General features: G+C 51.2%; 1 protein-coding gene across 4 annotated transcripts; it reads left to right on the top strand.

The window, feature by feature from the left end:
• The first annotated feature begins 2179 nt into the window (after window positions 1–2179).
• LOC119466538 (thyrotroph embryonic factor) lies at window positions 2180–9657 on the top strand. Of its 4 annotated transcripts, none has more exons than XM_037727067.2 (2): window positions 2180–2593; window positions 7499–9657. In XM_037727067.2, exons 1-2 carry the CDS (start codon window positions 2512–2514, stop codon window positions 7924–7926), a joined length of 510 nt encoding a protein of 169 aa, XP_037582995.1. In that variant the 5' UTR covers window positions 2180–2511; the 3' UTR covers window positions 7927–9657. The 4 variants fall into 4 exon arrangements, with proteins under 4 accessions (XP_037582995.1, XP_037582994.1, XP_049512773.1 ...); XM_037727066.2 differs by having other exon boundaries at window positions 2181–2593; window positions 7496–9657; XM_049656816.1 differs by lacking the exon at window positions 2180–2593 and adding an exon at window positions 5287–6535.
• The last annotated feature ends 2646 nt before the right edge of the window (window positions 9658–12303 follow it).

Raw genomic sequence — 12303 nt, 5'->3', positions numbered from 1 at the left:
GCTACGGGAACTCGCGGGCCTCGCTTTCTTGCTGGTTCCATTCAGTAGTAGCGGGAGAGCTGCGACCGCTGCCGCCGGCAGCAGGGCGGCGACGTGACCGTGGCCTTCGAGATTCGCAACGGCGCCGCGATCTCGGAGGACACGACATTCGACACACGAGTTTGATACTGAAATTAACTTGGAGGAAAATCGGCGCGATCCTTCAGCTAAACCATGGCAACGAGTAGTACATGAATTTGTCGAATGTTATAGCGACGGAGTATAATTTCCAGTGGCATAGTTTATTCCCTTTCCCAAAGCAGGCTAAGAGGTCATCCCTATCGCAATAAAGATATCCATACCCATCTGTCTAAATTTTTCAAGCTATCATAGTTTTCTAAACGCATGAAGGCGATATGTCTGCGCGTCTCGATATGTCTCGTCGCATCTATAACGGAATATCTTTTTGTCAAAAACGATCAATTTGCACAATGTCGTAAAGTCGTTTGGAGCAAGGAGGCCAAAATGGTTTTAGGCAAATCCATGAATGTGCTCCCGGTAAGCTAAAGTAGGCGGACCACGAGATTATGCGATAATGTCAATTTTCTTCTCCTCCTATCGTTGTAACTTGAAATTCAGGGCTGCGCATCTCCAGTACACTCGTCAATTTAGGTTTGTGCGTCTGATTTGCGAAGAAATTCAGTTCACTCTCGGCGAGTCTGTAGACCGTATACTTTTTTTGCTCGGGGTTTTTGCTCGGGATTTTTGTAGAAAACTATAGTCGTAGCATACGCCTAACAAATGTCTACACCTGCAGCACATCGCTGTCCGCGCGCCGTCACACACACACACGCACACACATCCGTGTTGTACACATTTTCTGCACACACACACATCTGCGTTGAAACACGAGTCGTAATCTTTTTCTGTGTTATCTTTATTTTTACCGCTACGCTTCGCGCGAAATCAATCATACCGAAAACAAACAACTTCGGCTGCCCACGCAAGTAGAAATCATCCGAAATGCCACGACAGATGGCATTTTTTTTTTCCGGAGTGCGATCTGCTGTAAGAAAGTGTCACGTTGTCAGATCTCGCTGGCATTTCAAGCGTGGCAAAACGAGTCTGTTCGAAACGAGTCTGTTCGAGAAGTCGAACAGACTCTGTTCGAGTCTGTTCGACTTCTCGCTATATGCGTTCACACATTTCCAATAGTTGTTGGAATATTGTAGAGTTTTATATTTCCTTTCTTTTATTATCAGTATTAGCTGAAAGTACTATTTGCAATATAGTTGTCGAGTTGATCATCCGTCGGCATGCTGATGTACTTTACGGCAGATGCGAGCTTTGTCAAGCCGCGATACAGTGGCCTTTTTTTTTTAATCATCTCCTCAGCCACGTGATGTCTGGAACAAGAAATGACTACAAAACTACAAGACATGCAGACCTAGTTTCACAATACAGAGCCGGCAAACGAGAACGTCGCGGACACATTGTGGCTGGACAATTAGCGCGAGCTACACATTATTTTCAGGCTGTTATTCGAGGAAGTAAATGCCGATGTGAACTAGAACAAGAAGGAACGTTTCTATTATGGGCGCCGACTCTCGTGTTTCGTAACCACCACAAAGTGAAAAATACAAAACAAAAATTATGAGCTCAACAAAATTTATTTTACTCCAACAATCGGAAATAACGAAGCAACTTCATGCGGCTCTATCACCAAAGTAATAGGTAATGGTAATAGGTGGTACGAGAGCGTTTACCAGACGCAAGCTGGAGAGATAACATCTCGAACGACTGGTACAGAAGTGCGACATGGAAACACACACAGCGGTGTGCTGCACATGTCAAGAGCATTTTTTTTTTTTCTGCCTCCACAAGGAAGTCCGCACTGGGCCCACATAAGGACCCCTCGGTGATAAAAGATATCGCGAACTGCCTCCGTCCGCATCTACCTGGCTCTCCGATAGAAACAGCTCCGGCGGCGCGCGACAACGAAGGGTTGAACAGCAGCGCCACCAAAAAAAGCACGGCTCTGGGCTAGCAGCGGCGAGTCGGCGAACTAGCGACGGAACACGGCGCGCCGCAGGAGTCTCCAGTGGGGCCCGCGCTAGCAGACGACCTAGGGAAGGCGCTCCTAGGGAGCTCAGCTCCCCGTAGGAGGTCGCCGCCGAGCAGACGTTACACACACGCAGCGCACACACAACACGGCGAAGAGAGGTGAAGAAGGAGGGTCTCATGCGTGGACGAATCAGTCACCGATTGCGCATCGTTGAAACGATCGACGCTCCGTAGGGCTCGCGCCAGTCGGTGCCCTTGCCACCCTCGCGGAAAGAAGCCAAACGGACGACGCTCTCCCGCCCGGTGTTTATTCCGCGCCCGGTACGCGTCGGTTGATGGTCGCCGTCTACGCGGCTTGAAGCGAGAAACTCTTCAGCGACGCCGCTGCTACTGCTGGCTACCGATCGTCCTTACTCGACGAGCCCGCCGCCGCTGCAGCAGCACGGGCCTGAATCATCGTTCAGAGACATGGGACCCGTACACATTCTCGAACAGCCGCACCTGATCTGGGGACGGGAGATGCCTCTCGGAAGGACGCCGCTCTGCCAAGGTTCGTTGCGTTTGTGCGACTCTTTGCTAATCTTCGATTCTTATTATTAATCGGCGAGAAATCATCATCGATGCCCCCCGTGCTCCGCGAACCTCTCTCGTGCTTCACCGCTACACTTCCTCCCTATTTTCATCCATTATCCCCTCGACCCCCAACCCGGCGCGCGCAGACTTTTTTTTTTTTTTTTTTCGTTTCACGCAGAACACGTTGTTTACGACCGCCACCGGGCTCATCGTGTTCCTTACTTTGAGATTGTTTTTTTGGAAACGCCTTGTTTTTCGGAACTCCGCGCACGCGACCAAATCTCGTTTCATTAAAGCGCAGCATCGACTTCGAACAAACCGTTTCACTCCCGAAAGAACCGCTCCCGGAATTTCTCGGCTATCCTCGCGAGACCGGCCCCCGAACTTTGTTTTGCTGCTCCCGAGGTTCGGGCCCGGGGCCCTAGGGGGGCGCCAGCCGCGGTTCCGTGGTGTGTGTTTGTGTCGCAACGTGTTGACGACGAAAATTTCCGCGGTGCCCTCCCTCCCTCTCTCCTCCGTCCCGGAGAGCCTTCTTCTTCTTCTTCGGTGCCGTTACTAGTTAGCACAGGTTTCGATTGCGTCGTCGTTATGGTTCGACGCTATAACTCGAAGCGCAGCCGACCGGGTGCATAGAAATACAAAGAAAACGCAATGCAAGCGGGGGAAACTGTTTTTTGTGCGTTGATGCGGAGAGCGACCGGATACACGCGCAAAGCAAAGCGGGCAAGCAAGCACACAGGGTCAATCCGCGTTGGCGCGTGCGTTAGCGCAGTGACCCAAGACTGCGCAACAACTCTGCCGCCGACGCCAGGCTGTTGACAGCAGGCTGTTGGGCTCCGCCTACGACACGTGTGATTGCGTTATGCTCGGCAGGGTTCAAACGGGTGACGACGACGCAGACTGTACGTTTTCTTTTGTTCTTTTCTCTTCTTCTTTTATCGTCAACCACGAGTTACCTCGCTAACCAGCGACGAAAAAAAAATTCCCCCCCCCCCCCCACTCTCTCCCGGCTATTAAAAATCGGCGGCGTTTTTAGTTGCCTCGACGGGTAGTTACAGCGGTTGCGCGACTGCATGTAAGATGGCGAGAAGAAGAGACCTGTTACAACCGCAACGACAGTTTAAAAAAAAAAAAAAAGCACAAGCTTATTAGTTGGCAGCGTTGAAAGCTTTCGATCTTAAGTGGAATCCGGACGCGCGACGAATGCCAAGGTCCGCAACGGAATTTCGAAACAAAGAGAGAAAAAAAAAAAGAGGCCCTTGCGACACTGTAGCACACAGAGGCGGTCAATATCGGCCGTGGATTCTCTCTTCTTTTTTTTTATCGATTCTACGACTGCCTGCCCCCTCCACTGGACAGCTCGGGGGTGTTAGACACCACGAATGCCGCGTAACCTCTCTCTTGCAGGGCCGGTGTGTGACTCTTCGCTGAATCACTATCGACGGCGCGCCATAAAAACTTATTCACCACCGCGTCGAATCGATTCGCTGGCGCGGACCGTTCTCCTCTATCTCTCTCTCTCTCCTGTTTTTGTTAGATGAGTCGACTGGACCGAGTGCTGATGCGATTCGGGAGATTCCAGGGACAGTGCGCACGCCGATCTTGCGTCACGCCGAGGTTTTCGTTGCAACACGCATATCTTTCTTTCCCAGCGCGCGAAGATGGGGAGGGGAGAGATGGGGTGCAGAGCCTAGCCTAAAGTTCGCCAGCGCCCTCTGTTTACGACGAAAAAAAAAAAAAAAAAAGACTCGTTTACGCAGACTTCAAATCGAGCGTTCTATACGCTATACTCTTGTTTGTTCGCGATCATTATACGAAGGGCGCTACGCTTTCCGTATACAGTCAAAACAGCCCGCTGCTGGAATGGGAAGGTCTCCGACGCTTGTTTACGACGAACTCCGGGCACACCGAAGTTGGTTTTCTGTGTTTATTGCGCAATCTCTGGTCGACGCTTTCCTTGTTTTTGTTCGGCTTCTTTTTTCCTGAGAGAACGCCGGGTCGCTCGTCGGACGGCGAAAAAAAAGAAAAAAAAAACAAACCGACGCCGATCAATCTAGCGAACATTGGTACAGGGTCGCTGTTACGCGAGGAGGCCACTTGATGACGAAACCTTCTGTTCGCCGCGCACTCAGTAGCGCATATGCATATAGCTGAACGGACGGGCGCGGCTTGTTTACAGTTTCGCCGCCCTATAACACGGCCGCGCGCGCGCTCGAAAGGAAAGAACGGCAACGACGCAACGATTGTTCTTGCGTTCTTCTTTTTTTTTTTTTTTTTCGCATTTCCGACAAGAGCGGGCGAGTGGGCCTCAGCTTGCGCAAGCGCGCGTCACCGCGGGAATAATAATAATTCGTCACCGCGCGCTCGCGCCGGTTGACACGTCACGCGATGCCGGCGCGCGCCGGTTCGGTTCGGCGTAATTTCACCACCCCGAACCACCCGTCGCGTTTCGCGGTAACACGCCGCCGTCGCAAGCACCTCGTCATCATCAGCCCGCTCCGAACAAGCACCGACGACCCGGGCCCGGTTATTCACACTGCGAAAGATGAAGCAGCAGCCCGCAAAACGGTCGCAGAGCGTGCGGGGGTGTTAGAGGGGGGGGGGGGGGGGGGGGGCGGGGAAGCGATGACCGATCAAAATAAACGAAGGTCGCCGGAGCAACGTGTAGGGAGGGGAGGGAAAGAGGCTTTCTCGAGCGAGCGCGCAGTTGCGTCGTCTTGCCTCGGCGCCGGCTGCAGCAGCACCGGACGTTATTTTGCGCCGGTTCGCTCGTTCTCTTCCGAGAATCCGCGGCGCCGGCCGAAGCACGCAAGAGGAACGCGCACACACACAGAACGGCGGAAAGGAGTGGCGCCGGCGGCGGCGGCTTGTGTGACTCAATCGGTCGCCAACTTGCTCCGGGAGGCGAGCGCGCCTGCGGAAATCACGCCTCGATTTCGCCCGGTTTCGCGTCCGTCGCGCAACCAGCGCGGTGCGAAAACAGTGAGGGATCGGCACAGGCCGGGACGCACTCTGCGACGATCCCTGCAGGCGATAGTATCGTCAGGCGCGCGCGCTGATTGGCTGGTTGAGAAAAATCGGATGAGCTGATTGAGCGCTACGTCACGCGAAGTAGCTGATTGGCTGGTTGAGCACTACATCAAGCGAAGGCGAACATCAGCGCGCGCGCCTGCGATACTATCGCCAAAACGTGATCGTCGCAGACTACCGTCCCCAACAGGATGATGATCGCGCAGTGGTGGCCAATCAGGGCTGGAGTGTCCAGGCGGCGGGAGTTACGAGCGATTAAACATAGCGGCTTAAGAGCACGGAGCTCTCAGCCAAAGCCGCACCCGTTAGTCCTGTAGGGGGCCAAGGCAGGGCGGGCGGGCGATCTCGCGCGATTGCGTCACGCACTCTATTCGCGCGACTAAGCACTTGCGCGCGCGCGCACAAAGAAATGTCAAAGGCTGCGACGAACGTTCGACGAACGCTCAGGTGACGTCATGCCAAGAAGGTTTCGCGCCCTCTTAGCGAAAGGGGAATGCAAGCGCTACCGGAGAGGAGGAGGAGAGAGAGAGAGAAACATCGCGATTAATAAATCCGCGCGCGCGAGTCCGTTATCGTCATAACGCGCGCGCCTTGACACCGCGCACAAAATATAAAAGTCGACGCAGGTCAACGCTTCTTCCACACATCTGGGGGGTTCAGAAGATTGCTAGCGGTCCAGGACCTTTCGGGACAATAGACGGCTTTCTGCAGTTGGGGTGCGAGTTGAGGTTAGGGACCGCATTCGCTCAGTGACGTCCGTCTCGCAAAGCTGAATTCCACATTGAATGCGTGCACCCGGAGCTTTTGCGGATTTGCGTATTGCCGACGGCGCGAGGACCTTCGCCACCGACCACAGGGCGAGAACGGCCAGCGACGACATTCTTCATGGGTACGCAAAGCTCAAAAATTCTCGCCGCGATGTCTATATTTTTAACGAAAACTACCACGACATATAACGGTTCTCTCAGATTACATTTAACGAAAGAACGCGAAGAGATAGCGTCAACAGCTCTTTCCATAGCGCGCTGATATTGCACGGCAATGCGCCAGGCATAAGCAATGCAGCGGCCGACGGGCACTTCCCCGTCCGCCGATAATGCAGTCGTCACACACCTCCTCAAGCTGCGGTTGCGACACGCCGATGTAATGGAGTCTCTCTTCCAGCGGGAAGGGGAATTACCGCCCGGCTGCCGGGAATCCGTGTGACGGCGGGCCGTTTCAGCGGTTTCCTTTTTCGCGCTATCGCATGACGCCATGTTGACCGTGCGCTGACGCCTCCCCTTGATTCTCCTCCTCTCCCTTCTTTGTCTCTATCTCCGGCCTGTTCTCACTTCGTTTTGTCAGCGGCCTTTTACCTCAGACCTCTCTCTCGCTGCCTCCCCTGTCTCCACGCGTTGAATCGAGAGGTTCGCCGACGCATCCGTACTTTCCCCAGTGATCTCGCGGCACTCGAGAACCGCAGTACGTAAACAAGTCACTCCCTCATCCATCTTCACTCAGATTACCCAACGCTGTTGGGTCACCAGAACCCCGCATTTTTAAAAAATTCGCGATAGCGCTATGATAAGGCAGTTACTTGACCGTTAGCATGCCTTGCGATATATCGTTCGCCTATATAACGCTTCTCGATAACCCGAAGTTAGCTAAGATGACGTGGCAAGATCCTCCGTCCGTGATGGACTCTCCTCCGCACCTTGGTAAACACGCGCCGACTCCAGCCGATGGTACTCTTACAGTCAGTGCCTCAGCTTCTTCCTTTGTCCGCGCGCGACGACCGCGGAGTGCTGTGGATGCTTGTCTCGACTTGGCTTTAACGTGGCTTTCTTTCTTTCCTTTTCTTCTTCTCCAGCAGCCGAGTCTGACGTGTCGGACGACAGTCCCGTAGCAGCGCTGGACATGTCCCTGGCAGCGTCGCGACCCTCGCCGTCTCCGCCACTGTCGCCGAGCCCGACGCCCTCGTCGTCGCTGCTGCTGGCGTCCAGCGCGGCGGCCGCCATGGGCATGGCCAGCTTGAACGGCGGTCCCGGCGCGCACCCGAAAAAGTCCCCGCAGCCCATCCCGGCCGAGTGCAAGGACGAGGCCTACTGGGAGCGCCGCAAGCGAAACAACGAGTCGGCCAAGCGCTCGCGCGAGCTGCGGCGCATCAAGGAGCAGCAGACTGCGCTGAGGGTGCTCTACCTGGAGCAGGAGAACCTGCAGCTGCGCACCGAGCTCACCATGCTGCGCAGCGAGGTGGACAAGCTGCGACAGCTCCTCTTTGTCGGCAAGCATCCCAGCTGACGCGAAGGAGGAACCCTCTGGCGGGCCTGCTGACCGGCAGGCAGCAGGGCCGCCCCCGGTCAACCGATCTCTAGGGCAGCAGCGAGAATGGCATGCGACGACGACGCGCTTCACGTGGACCACCACCCATCATCAGCCTAGTCGACGAGAAGGGGGCGGTCTCCTCGTGTGTGGTGTCTCAGCAGCCCTCTTCCAAGTGCACGCGTTCTCCTGGACTGATACCGCCGGCAACGTGGAATACCAGGCCATCGGGGGGAAGGGACCGCGCGAGCTGTTAGACAGTGCCGAAGACAGTTTCGAAAAGCGGCGGGAGCGACTTAGTGCCCATTAGTCTAGCACAATTTCTCCCCGGCCGCTCTTCATCTTGCTGTTTAAGCGTCCGCGCCCCAGTGTTTTCTGCCACCAGAAATCAGAGGGCCAAAGGCATTTGTTCCTCGGCCGCACCCAAATACGGCATTTTTGTTTGCTCGGAAGAGTCCAGATTTTACATGTACTGCGCATGGGGGTAGGCTACATTTGATCTCGACTACCGGTAATAAACAACACGGCTGCATACGTGCAACTCTCAAGAAACCCGGATGGCAGCGGCATAACTTGCGTAAATTTTCTTTTCCTCCTTGCTGTCGGCTCAAAGCAACAACAAGCGGCTCAATCACTTCCACTGTTGGACGAGCCAATGTACTACGCTGCCACGAGAACTTGCTCCACTTTTTCGTGGAAGCGCATAGTGGTCGCTGCCATGCAAATTGTAATATATTTTTCAAAGTAGGAACTTAGAGTAGACGGTGCACGTGAGCCCAACCCCCTCCCCACCCCCACCGTTTACCTCGCTTCCCCATCGTCCCCTCATTTTTGTTTCTCACTTTTTTAATTTATTTAACTTATTCATGATACAGTCGAAGCAAGACAGGGCTATTCCCCTCCTCCAAAGGCATCATCCCAAGTTCATGTAAGAGAAGGCTTTAGCAAGGGAAGAGCAAAGCGCGTCTGCGATACCCACTTCGGACTGTGCCCACATCGAACGGTTCTGCCAGACTCTACCAGTTTAGAGATATAGACCGTGGTGATGACTGTGCGGACTCGTCGGTGACTGACGGACAGATGGACTGACGCGCGCGGCGCAGAGATTACTGAGCAACGAATCTGTGATCCACGACCAGTCCAGCATTGTTGTTTATTTTGCCTTTCTTTTTGTCGCATTAATTCTCTTGCTTTTGCAATTGTATAAGTTATGATGAAAGAGTGAACAATTGCCGGCATTGTGATAAGAGAGGGAATGAATGACTGCCCGGCTTGCAGCTTCCTTCATGTTTCTCTACTTTTTGTGTTCCAGTTTGCGTTTGTTTTTTACCGCTGACGAGACTGTTAAGTTTTTTTTTAATTTATAAGTGAGAGAGGATAGAGATGTGATGACAGAGCCGCTTTTTATTATACTGTTACTTCATGTTGCATTTTTTGTGAAGCTGTTGAAGCTAGCACACTGGTGTGAAGCTAAGAGGATAAAATATGCAGAAAGGCTTCTCGGTGAGCATTGATGAAGCGGCCTGCATCCACGAATGACCAAAGAGTACCGCCTAACCTTATGGGGCCCCTCCCATCATGGCCTTTCAGCGATGGCGGGTTCTCATTAGGTTTTCGTGCACACTGTTATGCACATGCAAAATGACATGTCAGCTAGAAAATGCGCTGGAACAGACTGTAAATAAAAGGCAAAATGTTTTCTGTTTACAAGTTGTGTATGTCACTTTCTACCTTAAAATGCAAGTCCACTTTCCTCGGAGCAACGAGCAGTACAGCCTTGAAGTACTACAGACTCTAAAAAGTTACAGGGCATGGGATCTGTGAAAAAAAAAAAGAAAACTAAACTTCTACCCATGGCTTTGGCAATATGACCTGGAATTCATGGTTGCAATTGGCACCAATAAAAAGGTCAATGATTCGGCAGAGTGGATGCCGGAGCTGCACGGATTCAAATTTTGCAAGAAACCTCACCCTCTACACTTGAGGAAACTTACAGTGCAATTTGAGCCAACAGCCATGTTCCATGAACATTAGAATACCCGTCAAGTCGCATCTCAAGCTTCCAGCTTCATTTCGAAGCAAGGCCAATATAGTTAAGTACTGCAGACTAACTGAGCTACTCGCTTTGAGACACTGAACCCCACAACCTGACCTTGATTTTTGAACAACAGGCTATGCATGTAAGAAAAGCAAGAACCTTTTTGCAAACAACAAAACAATGTGGAAGCAAACTGACCTCAGAGACACCGTATCTAATCTGTATGGCTTTAGACAGAAAATTGGCAGCACTAACCCTTTGAGCGATGTGCCCGAGATAGTATCCCGAGTAAGGGGCTATGCAAACAACCCCATGCGACAACTAGAATACCCTGTTTCTCATTCTGCGTTCACTTCCCGCAACTCCTGGTTCGATTAATTCTCATGAGGTGCAGTAGATTAGCAGCACCTTTTTAGAGAATCCGTCTACACTCAAATTTAACGGACACTGGAAGTTCAGCAGCGCAAGGAAAAAATAGTGGTTTATAGCTTGCAAAGTTACTATGCAAGTTTACACTGTCAACAACTACTACCACAAATCAAGCGAGATGTACTATATCAGGTTTGACCGATTCGGGTGTTTCGCGATATTCCAGCCACCCACCCGGACCAGCTCACACTTGCCGGACCAGTGAAAGACAACATTATTTGCGGATTGCGTAGGTTCAGTTAAAAATTGCGCTGCTTTCAGGCACACTAATAGCTTTGCCATAACGCATTCCACATTTCATACCACCCATTCCCCAATTAAACGAAACTGCAGTGAGAGTTCCCCATTTCCCCACCCAGAATTTTCCAGAGCTGACTAATTCCTTGGAGATTCCAGGTTTTCCCAGGTGGTAGACACCCTGTTTCTTGCCCCACTATTTCATTCCTTCTCCGGTTTTCCGCATGGCAGATTGGCACAGTAGCAATTGGATTGGGAGCAATCTCAACATTGAGAAACTTCTGGGGCACTCCCGATTTAGATGATGACAAAGGCGTTCCAAACATGCTTTCTAGTGGTTTTGTTGGCGATGAGGGCGACACCGCTGCCAAAAGAACATGCTTTCAGGAAACATCAATAATTTTCACGTTAAAAAAACCCTGCGTCGAGACTCACAAATTTAACTCCGCGGATTGCCACCTGCTATGATGGTAAGAGTGGCAATGGCATTCTGTTACTGAGCAGAACGGCAGGGGATTTATTCCCAACCATGGCAGCCACATTCCGATGGAGGTGAAATGCAAAGACAATGTTGTACCGAGCATTGACTGCACGTTAAAGGGAGCATTGACGCACATTTTCAATTCTGTAAAAGCTCTATCACATGCTTCTCACATGTAAAAGGACGACACTTGGCAAGTCTGAAGGTTGGGAGAAACGTAAGATATTTTAACTTGACACTAAAGTTGGTATCGAAATGCCAGACCTGGCGTCATCGACACTGGCGTGACGTCATGGCACGGAGCGAAATTTGCCGACCTCGTGCAACAATGAGGCTAAATATGACGATGTTCATCATGAAAAAAATTAACCACTAGTGCTTCGCGCGTTCCTTATAGCTGCGCTCGCACTGACTGTGGCAGTAACAGCGATTGCAACAATGGAGCGATCCAATGTATCTTTGACATCATGATGCATACACCAAAACTGGGTACCAAAACAGGTTCTTAGGAATAGACATTACAGCAAGTTATTTATAGCCCTTTAATACTGACCAGATTTTGTTTTTTCTTTTAACTGTTTAAGGAATTCAGACCTCCAGCTAACACAAAACATTACAAGTAATGTACTCCTTTAAAAGGACCTAACGTGGTCAAACTTAATCCAGAGCTCCTTATTACGGCATCATTAATGGCCGCTGTGTTGCTTTGAGACATGAAGCCCCGTCAATCAATCAATCAATCAATCAATCAATTATCTTTTCCTGTCATGTCTGGTATTGTTGCTCAAGTAAAATGTGTGTTCGACACATGCAGAAGGGTCAATTAATCTGGTTCAAAGGCTTCCAGTACAGCGAGCAATAATTCGAAAGTGTAAATAGACGAAAGAAGGCTTGCATAGGAAAAATTTTTTTCTGAAGGTATCATGTGCTTGACACAGCACAATGAAAACATTGAAAAAGCTGTGGTGGCAGAATTTACAAGCGGGAAATAAATGCTTGAAATTATGGTAATGTAAACTGTCACATATCCCCTTTTAGATCGACTCAGTGGATTCAAGGACCCACATTTACAGGCGGTAAGCAAATGTTGCCAGGCCAGCCAAGAAGGAAATTGCATAGGGCATTAAAACTTGCAAGTCATTCGATGCGCCCTCTCTGAAGTTTAACGCAC

Source organism: Dermacentor silvarum, chromosome 10, assembly GCF_013339745.2.
Source record: "Dermacentor silvarum isolate Dsil-2018 chromosome 10, BIME_Dsil_1.4, whole genome shotgun sequence".
NCBI lineage: Eukaryota > Metazoa > Arthropoda > Arachnida > Ixodida > Ixodidae > Dermacentor > Dermacentor silvarum.
This window is presented reverse-complemented; position numbering and strand designations above follow the sequence as displayed.